This window comes from Protopterus annectens, chromosome 12.part0 (genome assembly GCF_019279795.1).
Source record: "Protopterus annectens isolate FY-2018-M chromosome 12.part0, PAN1.0, whole genome shotgun sequence".
NCBI lineage: Eukaryota > Metazoa > Chordata > Ceratodontiformes > Protopteridae > Protopterus > Protopterus annectens.
Genome location: NC_056746.1, coordinates 1,037,007,042 through 1,037,030,639, shown reverse-complemented (window position 1 = coordinate 1,037,030,639; position 23,598 = coordinate 1,037,007,042). Strand labels below are relative to the sequence as shown.

Genomic DNA, 23,598 nt, shown 5'->3' with positions numbered 1-23,598 from the left:
AACTGTAGATGAGGACTTTTATATCAGTTACCTTTTTATAAGAACTGCATTTTCTTGCTATATTGTTGATTGGTTCCTTGTTACAGAAGACCTGAAATCTTGTTTTTGGTTGCTCCTTAGGGGTTAACTTATTTTATTAATTAATTGTTTCAAACATGTGATTTCTTGTCTTTATTCTGATTGGTCAGTAGTTATTTTGTGCGTGCGTGTCCTAGATATCACTTTATGGTCTGAAGAAGCGGTTATGTTTTTACAGTGAAAGCACTTAACAGTTGAATAAAATTCTGGCCTCTACAGTCGTGGCAGCCTGGAGTTTGCTATTTTTGCTGTAGCTTTTACTGATCTTGGCTCCATGCTTTTGACCAGCAGCTTAAGTTTGTTTTTGGATCTGGAAACTCTGCAGTTTGTTGGACTCCATCAGTCCTTTTTATGGAGCTCTGCTCAAGTTTATGACAGTTGGAGCACAGTGAAGTTGCCCTCAGCTTTTGGAATCTGGCTGACTGCAGTGGGAATAAGACCCATACAGCTTACGCTACTGCAGAAGTGATCTATGCCTGAACATAGGTTAGATATAAAGGTCCCCAAGAAAAATGTCTATAGCTCTAAACTCCTCCTAGCTCATGCTACTGCAACTAGGATCAAGGTCTTGCAAGATAAATATTTTTATTCTGCTTTTGGAAGCTGGCTGAATGCAGTGGGGTTTAAAACCAGATAGCTCATGCTGCTGACACTGTTTCAGAAGGTGTGCATGTCAGCTTCTCCAAATTAGAGATCCCACTGAGAAACAGTCCTTAAAGAGAGGTCTTAACAGGATGACTCTCCTTAAAAAGGATATAGGAACCTTTTCAGATTTTAGGGAAGAGGAGATAAAGCCATGGCAAAAATTGGAAATGGACTGAAAAAGCCGTATCTTTTACTGAAAATATCAGTCAAAAACTGAAGAACAGGAGGAATGGGTGCTGTAAAAGGTTTTACTCTGTGCTGAGTAGCCCAGAGGGAGAATTTTATCTACTTTACACTGTAAGCCCTGGTAGGTGGCTTCTGGGCTAGTGTCAGGATTATGGACCAACCTTGGTAGGTAAGCAAGACTGCTCATCAAAGTAACTGAAAAAAACAGAGATAATTTGCGTCTATATCATATTATCAAAGACGCAAAATGTCGAACGCTCAAAAGAGCGAAAATTCTGAAACTCGAACCCCCTGCTAAATATATATTCCAACTCAGAGATCACACTACAGTGAGGAAAGGACAAATATCCCAATCTTCACTGTACTGCGATCTCAAAAACAGAACTTCGAGTTTTCGGCACTTTTGCTATTTTCACGTTCGACATTTTTAATTTGCGATAATGTGATATAGATCTGATAATTTGAGGTCTAAGTGAGGCTTGTCAAATGAACAACAGAGGAGACCTGGATGAGGCTTTACAAAAGAAGGGGCTTTTGTCATACATGGAAAACTACACTTGGAGACGAAAATAAGCTTTGAGAATAGCCTTGGTCTTGCACATTTTGACTTTCAGTATACATCTCAGGGAAAGCTGTAAAGTAGCCACAACAGCCAGCGGCGGACAACAGCATCAAAGGGTGTCCGACCTTGTCTAGTGATGAGGAAAAAGAAGCTGCTGCATTTGGTATTGAATAGGAATGAAAAAAGGTCACCACAGGGTTTCTCTCAGCAATGGAAAATCAGCTGTGCTTTTACCAGACTGAAGGATTGCTAATGTTCAACCATAAGGCATCTGCTAAGCCTGGCTACTAGCAATTCAACTTGACCAGGGAATGCAAACTTCTACAAGAAAGCAAAAGGTCAGTTGACTGCCCACTCACACTGCCTCAGACTCCAGACATGGGGGAAAAATCTGGATCCCCCTTATATATTAACATACCACACTTCTAACATCTTATCTGAATGTACAGTGATCGTATTGGCCTTGAAAGGTCTGCAACATTAAGAGAACTACATACTCATATCTAGGATATTTATTTGCAAACAGGCATCCTGTAGAGTCTAAGTCCCTTAAAGTATCTTCCTCTAACAATGTCCCTCACTCCATGGTAGATGCATTTGTGATGACTGTGACTAGGGTAAAGAAGAAATGGTATCCTTTACTGAGAAGTGAATATCTGCTGCTATAATCCCCCATACGTTCACTACTAAGGCTGCAGATGAAAATAGAGCATTGCAAAAGAACCCTTCTGGTTAGCTAACTGAATGTTATCCCATATGATGAAACTCAGGCCAATTACTGCATCATGTCCAAGTGGCAGCCTATGAACACCTGTACTTGCAATAGCCCCAAACAGTAGTTTGCAATGTTCACTAAAATTCCGAATGACAGACATAGTGAAAGTAGTCTCTTGTTCAAATCACTAACTCCTTTGAGGTGGGGATTAGGAGTTGCAAGCAGATTCAAGTGAACTGCAACCACTGTCATGCGTTTGGTGACTTTGGTTGTGCACTAGTGCAACCAAAAGACAGGGCTCAGAACTGACTGGCTCTCACCTGAGAGTGTAGGAACTTGTCTTGATTATCTGTATATGTAGGTAAGTGTTCTGGAGGTCCTGAAGGAATGGAAGGACTGAGCTCACTATGACCATCCAAAACTTTGCTTTCCTTACATAAAGGTTTAGACTACTTAAACTGAGAATGGGCTTAAGGTCCTTTGTGAGTGACCTCCACCTTCACTACCTGCTTTTGGCTGGGTGGAACTTCTGGAAATGGGAATGAACCTGGCCAGGGAATTATTGTGAAAGGAACTAAACAGCTTCTGAAAATTACTTAACTAATCCATCTCCCTGCATGACAACCTCCAACACAGGTAGGTGGATGAATATCCCTACTACTTCCAGAGTTCGACAATCAGGTAAGTCCTAAGAGGTGCTGTAGCTGACTTAAGGGGAAGAGTCATGAAAACTATGAGTTTGCAGTCCGCCTCTCTCTCTCAGCTCCAGTTTCTGATGAAGACTCAGCGACCATGGGACTTTTTTTTATCAGCACATTACTCAAAGGGTGGATGTTGGGATTTATAAAACCATAACATTTTGGGCACATTTTGATTTCTAGTGAAAGTTGTGCGCATGTCTGTTGGGGGGGGGACTCTACCCCAAACGCCAGTGTGTCATCCCCTCTTGCTAGTTCTTGAGAAACTTCTCTTATCTGAGGGCGAAAAAGTGAGACGCCATCAAAGGTAGCATTAGCAAGCTGTAAAGTTTTCCAAAAACTTGCATAATCTGAGCCTGGTCATAGTAATGCCTGCCCACATACCCTTGCTGATTCTTCTAATGCATTACAGATTAGCCTCACGCGCAACATAATGCTTGCCATAGTCACCACCTGTGTTCTAAGTTGTGACTGCAGCTCACTAAGGCAACTTCTCCAGTTTGTGGAGCAATTTTCCTGCTAAATCAAGCTGAAACCTGATCATGTACATGAGGTAATTCATTACTATTGCAGCAAAAATTCCAGGTGTAAAGGCATACCTTCCCATGTGATCCACAAACAGAGAAACATAATCCAGAGGATGAAGCTAATGTCTCTCCTCTGAGGTCTCTTCCCCTGTGGCAGCCGCCACCACAGTGAAGTCTAAAAGTGGAGCCTTATACCAAGCTGGCCTGCCCATGGCAGGCCAGATGATCTTGTCTTATTTTGTAGGAAAAAGTTCAGTCAGGTCGGGCCCTCACCAATCCCTATCCATGACCAGACAGATCATGTAATCAGCAGGGGGAGCCACCCAAGATGTATGCACTAAAAATCCTCTTGCAGGATTCTCTTCCTTAGAGAAGGTATCATCTACAGTCCAGTATTCTCTCTTCCTCACAAGTTCCAGGACTTACTTAGATCTTCCAGAGGTGACTGTGTGGAAGCTTCCAGTCTACTGAAATCCACATCTGGGATGCAGGGCTCTGGTGGAGTGCCTAGGTGTCTTTACTTGCATCTGCGTTTTCTAAGAACACTCGGAGTGGACTCGTCTGAGCATTTAGAAGACTATGCTTCCCCAAAGAGTCAGGATCTGCAGAAATCGTCTGGTGCTTATCTTTGCTGGGCCCAGAATCAGAGGACTAAAGTCGCAAAATTGAGAGGTGACATATGGTGAAACCAAAGCAGAACATGCTTCTTCAGAGACTCACAACCTACACGTTTGCCCTGGTACTGTGTCCAAAAACACACTGACTGCACGTTCAAACTCCTGTCGGTGTGTGTTTGCTCTGCTTCTGTGTCCATACACACACTGACTGGAGTTAAAACTGACATCAAAGGTGACAGCCACATCACCTACACATACCCCGCCCCAGGAGGCCAATATCGAGTCAGTGGTGTTGATGATCAGTGCTGAAGTCACAACCAGTGCCAAGGATGGCTTCAGCATTAAAGATGTGCATACCTCCACTGAACCCATAACAAGCACTAAACAGGTGCGGACGTCAGGTTCGAGCCATCAACATTGACAACTGTATTACTTGTCGGTCATGGCATCAAAGCGGTAAGTGTTGAAACCACTGGTACCAATTTTGTCAGTGTCACTGGAAGAAGAACCATAAGTACCAATGCAGACAGCAAGGAAACAACCATCTCTGACACTTCCTGCTCTGAAATATGGTCTGGAGCAGCACCTTAAGAAAGAATGGTAATGGTCTTTCTCTAGCCACCCTATAAAGGGGATACAGAGAGCACAAAGCCCAGTTTAGGCCTTAATCAAGCCCTTCATCGTTCAGTCTCAATCTAAGTGAACAGAAGGACTCCACACTGACTTATTCAACCTCACAGAGCTGACTGAAGGGAGTATGGATTCAAGGTACCACAATAACTCACACTCCAAGGAGAAGCTTCCAAATATCCTCCGCAAGGAAGGCAAGGAGATACCAGACTTCTATCTGGCAGGCTCCTGCAGGTGATGTTTGACTGATCCTCTGGTGAGGCTGAAATCTCCTGGAGGGAAGAGAGTCTAAGCTGACTTTGGTGAAGGAAATCTGTCTGGTTCCCTCTCCCTCCCCTCCTTGATCCTTCCTTTTTTTTTTTCTCTTTTCCTTTCTTCTCATTCTTTTTGTTTTCTTCCTGTTTGTCTTCTGAGGGCAGAAGACCCATGAAAATAAGTTTACTTTTGCACTCAATATAAGATGTGATGGCTAAAGTTACTACAAATTTCACAACCTTAATTCAAGTAATCCATTCCCTGAGGCACATGACACAAAGACCATGTGTAATCTGAGTCGTGATCTTGTAAACACATTTAGTAGACTTACAGAAAACTGAGGCATTAGCCATTTTAAAACTAAGCAACAGTTTCTTGGCTCTGTATTAGAGAGAGACAGATGACATCCTGACTGTGAATCAGGTGACCATATTTTGTTTAATGGCCCTAAGACTAGAAAAGCTAGGTAGGGAAGGGGGCTTGCCACTCCTTGGTGGATGCTGAGGGTAGCATGCATTTGGGGACACAATGGGCAATGCAATCTCTCAGATGCACACTGAAGAGACTTAAGTGTTTTCAGTCCTGTATTAATTGTTTCCAGTCACTCATGCTTTGGAAGAAGAGGTAGAACTGCTTGGAGGGAACATCCCCTTGTTAAGGTGAAGGAATGGTCCTCCGATGTCAGACCATGGCATGCCCCTCCTTAGCACTCTGCTGGGTTTGTGTGGGAGCTTGGGCATAAAAAACATTTTCAACTGTCCCTGATGGCTTTCCGATTGATAAGCCCTTACTAGTTGACCTTGCCAATGATAGGGAATGAATGGGCCTACTGGCCAGAACAGGGATAATAACTGACAGACAAGGAGGGGTGAAGAGGCCAATTACAAAAAGAAAGAAAGAAAATGAACTAACTCAATTACAGAAATGGGAGTCCTACCAACAGAGGAAACAATATTTCCACTAAAGTAACTGAAAACGGTTAATACAGGACTGAAAACACAACCCCCACATTAACAATAAAAATGTTTGAAAAGTGAAGAGGATGACTTGCAATCTATAAAAGAAAATGGTCTAGATGTGGGAGGGGGAAAGCACAGCAAATACACTGTCTAAACCTATATAAGAAACAAAGAGTAGACAAACATTAGTTATTTTATTTATTTAACATTTGTTTAACGGGGAGGTCCGACTGGAGTAGAAGTCCATTTTCAGCAGAGGCCCGGGAAGAAAAATTCCAAGAACAATAAAAAACAAGTGACAATACTTACAATTTACAAAAGAAGCACAACAAAACTGCCTTGTAAAAGTCAAACAAATCTGCCTATCACACAGTAGCTGATTTTTAAACATAAACAAAAAGCATACTTATCTACCACAACTGATAAACTTTCAGTGTCAAATAGTACATGAGCTGAGAGATTGCCATCTGATATAAATCATGAAAAATGAGATATGGAAAAGAGAGGAAGCAAGTTGCATTGTGGGTGCAACAGAAGGTGCTCAAGTTTTGGTACAAGCCTGAAGAACAGCAGACTGGATCATGTATGGCACACTGTTTCTAGGGTGAAAGAGTGGTACAACATGTATATACCTTTAAATAACTGGTGTGTCTATTTTTATTCAAACTCACACGTGCAAATGATTTGCTATAGATTACTATTCACTCAGTCTGAAAGCATAGCTTATGGACCCACCAGCATAACTCTTGCCTTACTTCTTCTTGGGTCTGTATCTACATACTCCTTTGAAGAATCTATCCTTTCCTTGGACTTTAATTCCATGACAAGCAGGCTGATTCAACACCTGTTTCAGCCTAAAGGTTTAAAGCTTGTCACTTGGACTTCTGGTTGCCATCACCTTTAACAGCAAAATCTCAGAGTTTCATACAGTCACATGCACAGGGACATATTTGATCTTTCGCAATACTGTGTGCTCTTTAGGATCAACTCAGGATTCCTTCAGAAAGTGGTACAGAACAATCCTTAAACCAGTCCAATCATCCCTATGATTTCTTTGTGGAGGGGGAGCTAAAGTTGAAAGAGATTTTTACATGAAGCAAATGCAAGAATTCAGAAAGATGGAACAGCTGTTCATCTCCATTACTGCAGGAAAAAGGAAGGTCTGTCATTTGCTAAGCAAACCTTCTGTAAGTGGATTGCTAACTGCATCAATTTTTCTCATGAGACAGTGAACTGAAAAATTCCATAATCAAATATCACTCAACCAGGGGGATGGTTGCTTCCAGTGCTTGCTTTAGAAATGTCACCAATGAAGACGTGTCATGACTGACTGGCTGTTGGTTTCAACCAAGTATTATGTTTGGACCATGATTACAATAATCAGCCCTCATTGGTGCTTCAGCACTCAGTCTGAGTATTCATCTTTTGTCTCCTGCCTTAGGAAAGGAGTGTTAATACTACCTAGGATTCTTTTTAATTACAGACCACCAAGAAGGGTTCCCTGACAATGAACATGAGACACATTCTGAATGTATCACTTGATATGCAATGGGACCCTCCTTAGATGGTCCTTAATGTGGTTCCACTACTGCTTAGTGTGCAAAAGACTCAAACATCCAGTGGCCACTGTGTGAAAGTCCATGGTAAGTCATCCAATGTTTTTAGTGGCAAGGTATTCCACTGCTTAGTTAACCTTTGAGAATATAAGGTCTTTGATAGTCAAGACTGCGCTCAATGAGTGGGGCTAGGAGGAAAGCATGTCCCCAGTCGGGGATCCTCCAAGAAAGATCATCCGAGAGTTAAAATTTATGCAACTCTGGATGAGTTGCGTGGCATCTTGCCACACCATACACTTCAGTTAGTCATAAACTGTTTTCTGCTTGTATGTTTCAGGCAAGTTGATTTGTTACCTAACAAAAACAAGAAAACTAGAGACCTGCATAAAAGGTTTCATTTCATTCCTCGAATCAGCTTGCAAAAGTGGATTGAAATTAGAACTTGGGAGGGAAAAATAGGCAATCTGAATGAGGGGGTCCCAAACAAGCGGAAAATAAAGGTGGATTCAGAGCACCATGAAAACATGCATGCATTAAATCCGACTTAACTCATAATACAGCCATTCTAACTACATGCGCTCAGTGACACTTTCAACAAAGTACATTCATTTGATCAATAGTTTAAAACAGCTAGCAGTGAATGCTAAAACTGTTATGTGGTTTTCAAATGCTAGCAGTGAATGCTAAAACTGTTATGTGGTTTTTCAAATGCTGGGTAACTGTTACATCCAAAGTTCAGTTGTCTACCTTCAGGTAAGGCACCCAGGAAAGGTTAGCTACAAAAGTACACTGTAAATAACAAACATCACAGAGGAAAATGCAGTCTCTGAAATAATCCATTACAGGAAAGCTTGTGAATAATGCCAAGTACCAGAAATACTAAAGATATGGCTGGGCATTATGTGTGCTGCATGCCACTGATAAGCACAAGGCTAGAAATTTCTACAAAATACAAAGTACTTCAGTACCTTTGCCAGTTTTGCTTTAAGTTTTCTTTCTTCCATTCTTTTCCACAGCTCTTCTACTTCCTCTTTATTTCCATTTAAAGTAATAATGTCATCTTCTTGAAATGGAACTCCACACTAAAACAGAAGACAGCATGAATTATAAAGAAAATGCAGCACTAAATCACATCATAATCTCACTCAAATTCTGAATGTAAAAAAAATGTAGATAAACTGATTTTGCAGTTTCTACCACGGTCTTCCAAAAGGCCTCAGTGGGGAGAATCAGCCACCAAAGTCACACTAGACAGGATCAAAAGCTAGCAAGCATGAACAATCGTTACATGGCCACCTGTCCTACAGTCCACTGGCAGTTTCTCTTTCTTTGCAAATTAACAATTTTTTCCATCGATACATCTGGTGTAAAAGCTGCTGTACTGTCATCCTTGGCTTAGAAAGAATGAAGAGGAAAGCTAATACATACAGAGCCTCTCCAGCATGATCTCCAAATCTCAAAACACTAAACACTGTCTGTTCTTTAGTACCAGTGTCTCAAAATAAACTTCAACTCTGTTACAATCCTGTTAAATCTTCCTCACTCTCTCTCCTTTTTGACTAGGAAAACACTAAAAAAAGAGCCAAGTGTAGTTTTATATGGTACTCCTCATGCAGATCTAAGACTTCCCTTATGTTTTCATCACTTTTGGACATATCTCCTTCCCCAAAACTTGCACTGATTCAGTGTTTAAGCAGTAACAAATTCTTTCTGCCTGCAGTCCTAAGGAGTTTGAAGGTTGCAGAAACAAACTGTGTGTGCAAAGGAGGCAACAAGTAATTTGTAATCCCTTGGAATATGAAATAAAAACAGAAGCAAACATGGCAGTCAGCAATCCACATTCCTATATAATTTAGTAGTATTACCATACTAATTTCTCAATAATGTATAAACGGCTTTTTGGCAGGTTGGCTAAAACCTACCTTTTATGAGGGTCTTCCAAGGAAATGATACATAAAGTTAACTTTATTAAGCACCTTCTTGAAAGAAGGAAACAAAGTTGGGAATTACTTTGCTGACATACTTTGTTCTGTGTGGGTAAAATATGAGCCATCTGTAAAAACATTCAATAAACCACTGAAGCCAAAGACACAAGTCCTTCTTCAGCGATGTTAGAAAACTGAAAAAAAGTACCCTACACTGCTCAAACCTTAGTCACAATTATAACTTCTATGCTGACCTAACAGACACTGCTAAGTATGAAATAAACAAAGTAAAACCACTCAAAAGCAGCAGATAGATGAAAGACATGGACGCCGGAACTACAGAGCAAGGGGGGAGGGGAGCCCCCCCACTTTTACAGGTGCAAGACCTGTAACGACACGGATGCACGCATGCACTGAATTTAAACACAAAAGTTTGCAGCAAGAAGCGCATGATTTGTGCCATCCTAACCTGTAAAAGTCTCTTAATGGGTGTACCTCGTGGTGGGTAGTACATTCTTTCTATATGTCAGTGTTTTTTCATCAAAATCAGTGTTTTTTCATCACGTGACAACAGGACAGAAAGGGTGATGAAAACTGTTCAGTTGTTCTGGTTGTTACTTTGGTCCTTGTAAAATTTGCGATTCTTACAACAAAGCGGTAAGGTTATGTGCTTCATGGTATATGCAGGCCCAAAGTAGTCATGTGGTTAGCAGCCCAAAAATCACATGACCATAAGTATCACTCAATAAGGCAAAGTTAAAACAACACAGATAGCAATGATTCTGTAGTACATAACAAAAATTTAAATAATTTAAAATTCAGCTTGCTAATATGATTAATAATCAAAGTTACACATAAAATTCATATTGTAGAAACAATATAGATAATTATAAATTCAATCTACTGAGCTTAACCAAAATTGGTTTAAGGCTCAGCATACTGTTCAAGCCAGGAGAACGGTCACCAGCAAACCTTAAAATCCACTCATATTCTTTAATTTCTAAGAAGTTATTTATATCACCACCTCTTGGGGAGGGGAAAACAATGTCAATAACCCTGAATATAAAAACACGATCTTGTCCACAATCTAACATATGCTTATATAAAGCATTTGTTTCGACACATCTTCTAATTTCAGACTTATGCTCTGTAATCCTCTCTTTCAACCTACGAGTGGTTTTGCCTACATAAAAAGATTTGCATAACACACAGGTAGCCAAATACACTATATGTGTTGTGTGACAAGTAGCTGAAACATAAAATTTAAAAGTTTTCCCTGTTACTGGATGAACAAAAAGGTCACTCCCTGTGTCAAAAATATCTCCACAGCATGAACAATTGTGGCATTTACATGTACCATACTTAGAGGAAAGCGTTTTCACAATGTTGGTAGAAAAATCCTTATAACATAATGAATTTTTTAAAGTTCTCATGTTCCTATAGGCAAATAAAGGTCTATCACCCAATAAGGCCTTTAGTTCATTTGAAGCCATTAGTATCAACCAGTTCTTAAATATTATTTGCTTTATGGATGGTGTTGTAAGACTATATGCAGTTACATATCTAGTCACGTCCATACGCACATTCGCACTATTCATAGGTAAGGCATCTGACTCCAGTGGGTCAGATAGGAAGGTAGGAGCAAACTTAGTCTTCCTCTCCTGCATCACCTTATCTTTCTCCACAGAGAGTAGGACATTATCATATCCACTAGCAGAAAAATCCGCTAACATATCCTTTAATTGTAACTCAAAACAGCAGTCATCAGTGTTAAGCCTACTCAACCTTCCTAACTGGGACCTCACAATACCTTTAAAGATGTGTGGTGCATGCATGCTATGAAAGTGGGTGTATCTACCAGCACACACATCCTTTCTATGTGACTTAGTATTCATATGTCCATCCTTAAATATAACTTCTACATCCAAAACACAATTTCAGTCTTGGAACAGCTCATTTTAAACTTTAGAAAGGAAGAAGCTCTATTCAAATAGTCCAAAAACATATTCAATATATCCAATCTGCCCTTCCAAAGTAGGAAACAATCGTCTACAAAACGTTGGAAAAATCTAATATGTTGTCTATAAGGGTTTAGATCACTCAAAATATGCTTACTTTCCCACTGGTAGAGCACTAGGTTAGCATAGGTGTTGGCTATGGAAGTACCCATAGCCACACCAGTGAGCTGAAGGTACGCAAGTTCATTAAAGAGGAAAACATTATTCTTTAAAACCACATCTAGAAGGCTACACCACGTTTCTATTTTACCATAATCAGGGTTTGGACATGAAGTCAAACATCTCTCAAAAGGTCAATCCCATCATCATTCGGTATGACCGTGAAAAGAGAGACAATGTCCAGAGTTACCAAATAATACTCATTATTCATCATTTGTTCCTTCTCAGTGTCATAGCTTACTCGTAACTTCTGTAAAAAATCAAATGTGTCACGTAGAACTGAATCACAATTATTCAAAAAAGGTTGTAACTGACCATGTAAATAAACTGACAGGGGTTCGGTCACCCAACCTGCTCCTGAGACAATGGGTCTCATAGGTGGATCCATGATTGACTTATGGATCTTGGGTATTCCATATAGGCGGGGTGTCACAGGACAAGGAACTGTTAAATAATTAAATAAATCAAGATCTATCTGACCCTGCAGCTGTAAGTCATAGATGACCATATTAACATACGATATACATTTTTTTACATCCATGCCAGTGATGCGTTTAAAAGCAGTAGTATCCTCCAGCAAACAGGACATAGTATCTAAGTATTTGTCACGTTCCATGAGCACCACTACCCTCCCTTATCAGCTTGTTTAATTATTATTTCTTTACAGGAGCACAGATCTTTAAATGCTTTAAACTCATCCAGTGTCAAGTTGTACTCATTCCTTTTACTCTTATTACTACTCTCATACAATTGCCTAATTTGTACTTCACACAAATCATGAAAAGCCTTCACTATTGGTACAGCAATAGGTATAAAAGTACTGAGGCGCTTAAAGCCTCTTTCTACTACAGATGATTGACCAAACAACAACTTTAAGTTTAACATTCTGGTGAATTTTTTCAAGTCAGTTAGTGCAGACACCAAATCATTTCCACCTGAAGGAATAAAGTTAAGCCCCTTTGAAAGTACTGATATATGGGCTTCTTGTAGCTGGAACGTTGATAAATTCAACGTACCTTTAATTATTTTTTCTTTTATTAGATGCCTCTGAGCGTACAACTGGGGAATTCCTCTGCGTCGTCGGTCGTTCTTTCATGGTATATGCCCATTATTGCAAATCTTATTTTGTCATCTTTTTACGAGAAATGATAGTGTGAAATGCCCTGGTTTTGGATCCTTGTACCTCTCAAGTTTACACTTCATTATGTGGTAAGTTTCCGATAAAAAATTTCTTTGAAAAGTGTTGTCGTACATTAGTCATGCCTTTCAACTGCTATGATGTAGATATGCAGATTTATCCTTGCTCAAATCCAGAGTTCCTCATAAGTTCAGACCTGGTTGTGGAAACGTACCTTATTAAACTTTTCTATTTAAAATTTGCATATGTTTGTTTATCACTTGCCATATACGTGGTCTAGCATAACTGTGAAGAATAAGAACGTGTGCCTCTTTCTGATTAAGAAATAGTGCTGATTTTTTTTAAAGCTCAGAGTTTAAGAGGTATGTTCAGTTCAGTGTTAAACTTTTTTTACTGATGTCTACAATAAATATACTATATCATTTCATTGAAAGAAAATTATTTTTAAGTATAAATATAATCACTGTGTGAGCTTCTTAACTGAATTAGTTGGTAAGCAAGATTTTCGCATTTCACATAGAGTTCCAATAGACCTAATTCTGTCAGATCTGTTCCACATTTACTAGTCCAGTGTTATCCAAACACCTGCTCAAAGGATCTCAAGTGCTCCACTTATTTTTTTAAATAAATAGAACATAGGTTCATAGATAGGTACTATATAAGCCTAGCCAAACGGTAATCTGGCTTTTGCCACCAACGAAAATTATTTTCCTGTGCCCCTGTCAAGCAGAGCTACAGAAGTGATCCCAGGGGTGAATTTCCTATCTCCCATCCAATCATCAAGATTTTTCTTGAAGAATGCTAATGAGGAGCTTTGTTTTATATAGATAGGTAGTTTGTTCCATAGTATGGGAAGTCTCTGGGGCAGGAATCTATCCCTCCAGCATGTTCGGTTTATTGTGGTGACAAGGTTTTTGGTCCCTAGAGCATGTAGCTCGGAGGGATTGGGATTTCTTTACGTGGAGCATGTCCAACAGCTCTGGGTTTGACATAGCTTTGCATGTTAGGCAGAGATCGCCTCTGAGTAAGCGATATGCGACAGAGTAAAGCTGGAGTTTTTTGAGACGGTCTGCATACGGCATCTGTTTGAGGCCGGTAATCCTCTTTGTGAGGTATTTCTGTGGCCTTTCCAGTTGTTGTAGACGTCTTGTGAGGTTAAGATTTTAAGATGTTAAGATTTTTTTTACTGATGTCTACAGTTTTGTTTGTTTTTTCTGCTTTTCTCGGTTAGGGGTCGCCACAGCAGAACTCTGGTCTGCTAATGATTGGCAGTAGATTTTTATGGTGCTGTGTTGCCAGCCCGAAGCCCAACCTTCAGCGAAGGCACGCTCATTCACGCATGTCTTTCGAAGGCCACTCGACCGCGGGGAGGACATGCAGACTCCACACAGAAGGCACTCCAGAGAATCCAACAGTAGAACCTCTTGCTGTGAGGCAACAACGCTACCGCTGTACCACCACTGATGTCTACAGTAAATATACTAAATCGTTATTTCATTGAAAGAAAATTATTTTCCACATGTTGGTGAAATGGGTTTGAATCACACAGCATACAATTTTTATGGACAATCTACCACTCGACATAAAGTGCTTGTCTTACTTTCTTCACATCTAATTTGGACGAATGGATAGGTAGTTGCAGATTCATCTCAGTTTGCTTAGTACCCCTATCCCTCATGAATAGGGGAAACAAATGTTCCAACATATCCTTGTTCAGCCCATCTCTGGACTATTTGTTTGCAATGCAGCTTTTACTTTAAAGATGCTCTGAAATTTATCTGATTTTCCTGCAGATCCTATTGTCTGTGTGACTTTACAGCTGTATGCTACAGTAAGAACTATAATGCAGTAAAAACGGCATTATAAAGAGAAAAGGAGTGTTACAGCCTTATTTGTATAATTTAAAAAAATACATATTTACCCTTGTAAAAGGTGACTAATAGAATATAATATTTTAATATAAGCTGAATCGCTAAAATTGATACCCAAGACCAGTTGATGCCTTATGCTGGACTTTATTAAACCCATATTCAGCTGTCTTATCGTATACTTAGTAAAATCTGCACACCGTTTCCACGTTGTTTATACAAGGTCATATACAAGATCTCTTATAAACATACCCATTTCTTTTCACTGCTACCTCCATATAAAAGGTCAAAATGTTATGCTAATATCATTACAGATGTTCTAACAATTGCAGGCTGTGATATCTCTGCAAAATGTTATAACTTGAAGCAGGAAGAAAAGGTACACGCACGGTATTTAAAAATGCAGCACATGCATGCAGCAACAGAATACACAATACATAAAATTACTTAAGACACGTATGCATACAGAATATGCATTTTGTATGGCATGGAAGCATGTGTGAAAGACGTATTTTTTTTTCCCAAGCATCTGCTAAGCTTGCCAATTAGAGAGGTAAACCACTCATAGGTACGGATTAGGCTAGCTTTCCTTGTGGGATATTTTACATCTAACCATTTTCCCTTTTGGTGCTTGAATTAATCTATCCCTTTAGGTGTTAAATTGACCTTGCCCATCCCATGGTCGATAATTGTGTATCACCCCTAGTGAAAATAACGAAGATCATACCATATATAACTTGAGGGGTCCCATTCATGGGATAAAGCATTTAGAAGCTGCCTCTGTTCATTAGTAGTACAGAGGGCAGTCCTGGGGTAGATTTTTATCACCCACCCATAGATCTAAGTTGCACTTGAATATGGACAGGAATAAGCTTTGTTTTAAGTGGATGGGCAGTCTGGTCCAGAACAGTGGTATTCTGTACAAGATAATCCTGTCCCTCCAAACCATTCTGTTGATGTTGCAGAAGACGTTTGGATCCCTGAACTAAGTATTTCTGATGCAGCTTGACTTCTTGATGTGCAGTAGGTCCATCAGTTTTGAGTCAGAGGATACCCTGTATACCAGACCTAGGTCATCTCTTGGGAGTCCGGAAAATACAGAATATAGTGACAGAGCTTTGAGGAGGCCCATGTAGGACATATTCTTTAGGTCTTGTATCCTTTCAGTAAGATATCTTTGCAGGCAATCCAGTTGGATGTGTCTGGGCAGATACAGTCCAAAGGGGGCATTATACTCCGTGACTGGCCAAATGAAACCCTGAGCCTTTGGTACAACAGCCTGCATTCTCTAACCATACCACCACTTGTGATTCAGGGAGTCGAATCCATAGCCCTCATCTGTCTAGATTTTCACAGAATATTTGGCTCATACTTCAGTCTGTTCCTCTTAAAATTTGTGGTTTAGTGGGAAATCAGTGATAATGTAATTCACTAAATAATGATAGCCGTTTAAGTTTCAGTCTTCCTATCTTTTCTGGAAACACATGGTAAGACAAAATAAGAAGTTATGTACTCACCATAATGTTCCATCTGATAAACTTAATTTGTCAGCAACCTATGGGTTATCGGATCCATATCAGATCCGAGCCGGCAGCTTCCAACAGCAAAGATCCGAGCTCCAAGCTCCCCCCCTTACCCATAATCCCCTGCTATCCCCTCCTGACCTCAGATCGAGTTTGCTTATCCATAAACCATACGATACCAAGAACCACCTCCATACTCTAACCTAGAGAGAATCCGCCATGAAAGCAGGAGTCCTTTGAACATCCATATAGGTTAGGGGGACGGATGGTTGCTGACAAATGAAGTTTATCTACTCAGATGGAACGTTATGGTGAGTACATAACTTCTTAATCTGAAGTAGTTAACTTCATTTGTCCATCAACCTATGGGACAGAGTCCCCAGCTACCTGATTCTTGGGAGGTCCTCATGGAAGGATGTTCCGGAGCACTGCAGAGCCAAAGGATGCTCTCCCTCTGGAAACAATATCCAACTTGAAATGGTGTATAAATGTATGAGATGAAGCCCAAGTGGCTGCTGAACAAATGTCATCCAACGACACCCTAGATAAAAAAGCAGCAGAGGTAGAAATCGACCGAGTAGAATGGGCACGGACTCTCTGAGGTGCAGGCCGGCCAGAACTCTCATATGCCAAAAGAATACATTGGGGAATCCATCTGGACAATGTGACTTTTGATACAGGTTTTCCCAAAGAGGATTTAGCAAAGGAAACAAAAAGCTGGTCTGCTTTCCTGTGATCAGCTGTCCTGTGCAAATAGAATCTTAGTTGCCTATGTACGTCTAGAGAGTGCAACTTGTATTCACCTTTGTTCTGATAATTTGGAAAGAAGACTGGTAAATGAATAGATTGGTTGATATTAGACTCCGAAGCAATTTTGGGCAGAAAAGAGGGGTTGGTCCTGAGTGAGACTCTATCTTTGTGAAAAATCAAATACGGTAGCTTGGCGCAAAGGGCTTGAAGCTCAGAGACCCTTCTGGCCGAAGTTATGGCAACAAGAAAAACTGTCTTCCAAGATAAGTATTTCAGATCCACCGAAGTTGCAGGCTCAAAGGAAGGAGCTGTTAGAGACTTTAGTACAAGAGTTAAATCCCAAGGAGGGACTGCATCTTTAACCGGAGGTCTTAGTAGGAAAGTGCCTTTTAGGAAGGTCTTACATAATTTGGACGAAGTCAAAGGGCCGAGATCACTGCCAACATGATAATGAGAGATTGCAGCCAACTGGACTTTGACCGTAGAAGAGTTAGCACCCTGGTCGAATAATCCTGACAGAAAATCTAGTACTGCTGGCAATGGAGCTTTTAAGGGATCTAAGTTCTGATGCTCCACCCAAATAGAAAAACGCTTCCATTTGCTATTATAAATTCTTCTAGTAGATGGCTTGTGAGCGGCTACTAGAATAGCCTTGACAAGGGACGAGATACCGGGAGTCCTAGCTATCACTGGAACTGGATCAACCAAGCTGTGAGCTTCAGGTTGTCCAGATTCGGGGTTGACAGGCCTGATGGGTGAGAGATCAGATCCGGGGTGGGAACTAGAATCCATGGGGGATTCACTAGATGAGACCATAAATATGGGAACCAAGCTTGATGAGGCCAGAATGGGGCAATGAGGATTATACTGCTTCCCAACCGTCTGGCTTTCTGTAAAAACTTTAGCATCAGGGGCAGAGGAGGGTAAGCATAAAGTAGACCGGGTGGCCAAACATGCACCAGAGAGTCTCTGGGGGATTCCCTGGGTGGGGGAATTAGAGCGAAGTAGTCGCTGCATTTTGCGTTCGCAGGAGAGGCGAAAAGATCGCAACGAGGTTGACCCCATTTGGAGAAGATTTGATTCGCTACTCTGGGGTTCAGAGACCACTCGTACAGTGAGAGGATGGTTCGACTCAGGCTGTCTGCCAAGATGTTGGACCGTCCCGGAATGTGCGTCGCTATGAGAAAGCGGTTGGTGGACATCGCCTATTCCCACACTCTCATGGCCTCCCGACAAAGTGGATAGGACCTGGTTCCCCCTTGTTTGTTGATATACCAGACGACCGACATGTTGTCTGTCTGGATCACAATTGTCCCCAAGGGAAGAAGGCTCTGAAGTGCTTGCAACGCTAAAAGCACCACTCTCATCTCTAGGACAATGATATGCAATGAGGTCTCCGAATGGTTCCACATGCCTTGGATGGTCCTGCCCAAGCAATGCCCCCCCACCCAAGGCGAGAGGCGTCCGTGGTCACCATGGCTAGAGGAGGGGACACAGAGAAGGGGTGTCTGGAAGTCTGGGGACTGGAGCCACCATAAGAGGGCTTTCCTGCACACCCTGCTGAGAGGAACGGGGAAGCTCAGGGGATGTCGCAGGAAGGACCACTGGACTTGCAAAGTCCATTGAAGAACTCTCATGTTTAAGCGCACCATGGGTAGTAGGTGGATGGTTGCCGCCATCAAGCCTAGAGCCCTCAGGACCAATTCCGCAGGGGGAGCTGGGGATTGTAGAAGGGCCAGTACATGGAGTTTCAGAGTTCGTAGCTGGTCCGGAGTCAAGAAGGCTGGAAGCTGGTTTGTGTTCAATCTGGCTCCAATGAAATCTAGGATTTGAGTTGGAAGAAGTGAAGATTTCCCAGTGTTGATCGTGATCCCCAGCCGGGGAGCTAGATGGAGAAAGTAATCCCTGGCAGTGCATAGTAGATGCCTGGTGGGGGTGGTCAGGAGTCAGTCGTCCAGGTACGGAAAGACCTGAATTCTCTGGAGTCTAAGGTGGGCCGCTACAACAGTTAACACTTTGGTGAACACCCTGGGGGCTGTGGTGAGACCAAAGGGAAGGACCCTGAATTGGTAATGGCTGGCTCCCAGCCGGAAGCGGAGAAACCTCCTGGATCGTCTGTCCATCAAAATGTGGTAGTACACATCCTTGAGGTCTATGGAGCACATCCAGTCATTCTTCTGCAGAAGGGGAAGAATGGATTGAAGGGTGACCATCCAGAACTTTTCTTTGGCTACTGACAGGTTTAGGAAGGACAGGTCGAGGATTGGTCTTAGGTCCCCCGTCTTTTTTGGCATCAAGAAGAACCTGGAATAAAAGCCCGATCCAGACTGGTCTGGGGGGACGTGCTGCATTGCTCTTTTTTCTAGCAGCCGGAGTATTTCCTCTGCTGCCGCCTCTCTTTGATTCGGTGGGACATCGGGGAGGCTTTGGGAACTGAGAGGGAGACTGAGAAAGGGGATCTTGTAGCCTCTGGATATGATCTGAAGCACCCAGCAATCTGCTGTAATGGACTCACAAGCTGCCAGGTGCCTCGAGAAACACCCCCAGACTGCCTCCAGAGTGGAGCAGTCGGGTAACCCTTCAGGGTTGCTGCGTGGGCCGATCAGAGAAAGGTTCTCTGGACCCAAAGTTTTTTGGGCCCCCTCTGCCTCTAGGGCGGCGTCCACCCTGTCCTCCTCTGCCTCTGAAGGATGAGGGGTCCGGAGCAAAATGGGACTGTTGAGACTTCCGGAACCACATCTTCATCTGTCCCTTTTGGTTCCTGGAAAAGGACCTCTGGGGAGCAGAGAAGCGGACTCCGATGGCAGACGTCTTCCCGTCTTTCTCGCTCTGGACCAGTGTGTTGCGTATGGTCTTGCCAAAAAGGGCAGAACCATCAAACAGGGCATTTGCGAATGACGCCTTAAAGGGTTCCGCGAAATCACAATGACGGAGCCATGCCTGTCGTTGTAGGACAACGCCCGCTCCACTAGCTCTAGCAGCTCCTTCCGTGGCATGGGATAGTAACCGCATAGATGCATTGGAGATAGAGTTGAGAGTGGCCATTCGGGTAGAGTACACTTTCTTGTCCTCTGCCGACATGGACTCTGGGGGCGACCCAGCGTATTCTTTGATAAGATCCTGCTGGAGCTGTATCACGTGTGCCATATAATTCAGCGACCTTACAGAAAAGGTGGCTGAAGCGAACACCCGCTTCCCCAGATGGTCCATCATCCGAGACTCCTTGTCTGGAGGATGGACCGAGAAACTCTCCTGGGCCAGTTCCCTTTTGGTGGCGGCCACCACCAACATGGCATCTACCGGGGCTCCCTTGCTCCAACATGACTTGTCTGAAGGGGGGCTGAGAATTTTGTCCGGCCTCTCTGGAATGGGCTCCGTAGTGTCCGGTTCCTTCCATGCCCTGGTAGTAATCAGGTCTACCAGGGGATCGGCGGGAGGGGACACCAAGAGGTAGATGGGCCTGCTTCAAAACGCCTCCAGAAACACAGACTCATCAGAGGAAGGTTTTGGGGCAGACCACCCCCATCTGATCCAAAGCATCTCCATGATGTCTCCGAAGGAGACATCTTCGGGGGGGTGACCTTGGGGAACCTTCCCCTTCCTCAAAGTCTGTGTCCTCTGTCAAGGACTCAGGGGAGTCCAAGTGCCTCCTCTTGAACTTGCGTTTGTGAGGGACTTCCTCGGGGGGGGGGGGGCTGTCCGAAGAGGCCTCACCAACCACATCCTGTTCCAGCAAGGGAACTATCTGGGACGTCTGAGCAGGCTGTCCCTGGGGCCGGGTGATGGAAGGCAAAAACGTCTGAGAGGGAGTGCAGGGTGGAGCTGTAGCTGAAGCCAGGGGCCTGGAATCCCTCGACAAAACCCTCTCCACGACATCGAATGCCGAAGGAGAGCTACTCTCCCTAGGATCTGAGAGCAGACCCTCCCTCGGATCTGACGTGCAGATCGGAGCCGACGCGGTTGGATCCGAAGGGCCATTATGCTCTGACTGAGACGGAGCCGAAGCCATACTGACACCTCTGGATCCGAAGCTCAGCTCTCGGCTCCGAGAGCTCGGATCCGAAGAAAAGGGACCCGACAGACCAGGTGCCATCGGCGCAGAAGTACCCGATACTATCCGTGCCGACAGTCCCCCGGCTCCGACGCTACCCGGCTCCGAAGGCTCGGAACCCTGGTAGTGGGTCGGAGAAGGAGTAATCGGGGTGAAAAAGGGGGTCGAGCTTCCCCCCGGAGGGGGGGGGGGCAGGAGCACTCCCATCTGCAGCTGGGCCTAGAGGAACCTACGCATCATCCGGTCCAAGTCTGCATCTGACAAACTCTGGGTAGACCTTGATGAGGCCATGGAGGCAGGCCAGGAGTGCCACCTCGATGACCTCGAAGGTGACCGGGTCTCCTCCACCTCCGGCCCCGGCAAAAAGCGGGGTGAATGGACACTGGAAGGAGAAGACTCGGAGGCCCTGGGAGGAGAAACCCGTTTGGCTGGCGGGGCCGATGTAGAAGCTTCGGCCCGCCGCTTGTGGTGCTTTTCCCGGCGTTTCTCCTTTTTAGCTTCCCTCTCCTCCTGGCCCAAGGTGGGAGGTTGAGTCCCAGCCAGGGGAAGGGGAATAGCAGGTGGCGCTGCCGTGGCAGGTGCCACAGAGGGACTGGAGGAAGAAGCCGGATCCGGGGGCAGAAGTCCCGCCAGAATCAGCTTCGACCTCCGGTCCTTGAGGGCCCTGGGGTTGAACGCTGCACAAATAGTGCAACCGGTGGAAAGATGTTCAACCCCAAGGCATAAAATGCACCGAGTGTGGCCATCCGCTGGGGACAGCTTATTGCCACACTCAGCACACTTTGAAAAGAATGTTATGGGTGCCTTTGCCATACCTACAAAAAACACAACACACCCGCTAGGCCCCAAAACCACACACCCTAACACGCACACGAGGGGGAGGGAATAACATTAAAAAGATAACTAAACACCAGGTAGAGAAAACGTTAACACTACTGGGGGACTATGTTAAATCACACACACACTAAAATCAGTTTAAAACTAAGAAAAAGGAGATTTTTTCTCACAAATTCGACAACCACCATGCCTGGAAGCTCGATCAAGCTGCTGAGAGAACTGCTGCAAACTAGATCTGAGGTCAGGAAGGGATAGCAGGGGATTGTGGGTAAGGGGAGGAGCTTGGAGCTCGGATCTTAGCTGTTGGAAGCTGCCAGCTCGGATCCGATATGGATCCGATAACCTATAGGTTGACGGACAAATGAAGTTAACTACTTCAGATCATTATTTCAGCAACTTTCTAAGATTGTACAAGCAATATTTAAAATGTGTCCCTGGTTTGAGACTTTGCCCCCCCCCCCCCCCCCAAAAAAAAATACATTTTGGCTTTTCCAGATTTCTTCTGCTGTGAAATTGAGAGATTTAGTTGCCAAGTGGATGATGCAGTGGTAGTGTTGTTGCCTCACAGCAAGAGGTTCTCAGTTTGATTCTTGGCTGGGGTGCCTTCTGTGCAAAGTATGTATGTCCTCCCTGTGTTCGTGCCGGTTTCCACTGGGTGTTCTGGTTTCTTCCCATGTTAAAAAGATATGCATCTGGAGCATTTCTCCCTGTGCCTCTGCTGAAAATTGGCTTTGTTCCACGTCAGACTTTCCTGGTAAACAAATGTTAAATAAAAAATAAGGAGCTGAGGGCTTCAGGGGAAGAGACGTTTAGTGCTGCTTATTCCAAGTCTGTTTGCACTGTTAATAGCACAACAGGTGTAGCCTTACTTTGGATGCAGAAAGCTATGGGTTCTACTCTGAGTATGTAGATGGATTGCTGATACTGTACTGTGTTATACTTTAAAGGGAGTGGATGCTGCAGTCCTGTGAATGCCCTCGTTTGGAGGAGTTACCTAGTAACTATGAACCTGTCATCAGTTTGCCATCCATTCCCTATTGCAATATTACTAGCTTATCATTTTTTAATGTAACATAGGCAATTTATTCTTCAAAATGTCCTCCAAGTGAACCTATGTTGTGGTAGTAAATAGTTATAAAAAATTGCCCTTTTTAGATCACTAAGTCCCCCTCTCACCCTCTGCCCCCGCAGTCTTCAACAGCTTCCAGCACCTATGATGAAAGAAGCGTGCAGAACAGACCACCAGAAAAATCCAAGTTTATTTAAGCACTTTTCGTCAAGTTTCAAACTTCATCAGAATAAAATCACATGATCATGACAAACATATATACACCACCCCACCTAACCATTGGTCAATGTAATTACATAATTTCCTCTAAAACAAAACATTGTACAAAGTTAATAAAAACTGTTAAAACTTGATATTCTTGCAAAAAATCAAAATAAAAACACAACTGATAAACCTATAAAAAATACATAGATTTTAATTTTAAAACAGAACTCAAGGAAATTTGGTCATTAAAGAAGAAATACTCCTGTTACTCAAAGGGGGTCGCAGTGTGTAATCTATGCGACAGTTTCTACACTGGTACAACCAAAAGAGCACTGAGGCAAAGGGTGCATCAACACCTATATGACATCAGAAATAAAAACAAACAGTGCTTTGTACAAGCACATTTGTGCGTGCCAAACACATACTTTTAAGTTTGGTGCCATAGATCATATTGACCTTGGAGCAAGAGGGGGACCAATGGATGAATGGCTAGAATTTAAGGAATTGACATGGCAGATTAAAACTAATGCCTGCCAAGTACCAGGTCTTAATGGCAGAATTTCTTTGAGTTCTGTTTTAAAATTAAAATTGATCTATTTCTTATAGGTTTATCAGTTGTATTTTTATT

The 23,598-nt window shown here is 43.0% G+C and overlaps 1 protein-coding gene across 1 annotated transcript in view; it reads right to left on the bottom strand.

Moving 5' to 3' along the window:
• Positions 1-8,360: 8,360 nt before the first annotated feature.
• Positions 8,361-23,598, bottom strand: part of RTF2 (replication termination factor 2) — a 1,259,727-nt gene continuing 1,244,489 nt past the window's right edge. Inside the window, exon 6 of the mRNA XM_044088989.1 lies at positions 8,361-8,510. Within this exon, the coding sequence (XP_043944924.1) occupies positions 8,361-8,510 (150 nt within the window). The remainder of the gene's footprint in view (positions 8,511-23,598) is intronic.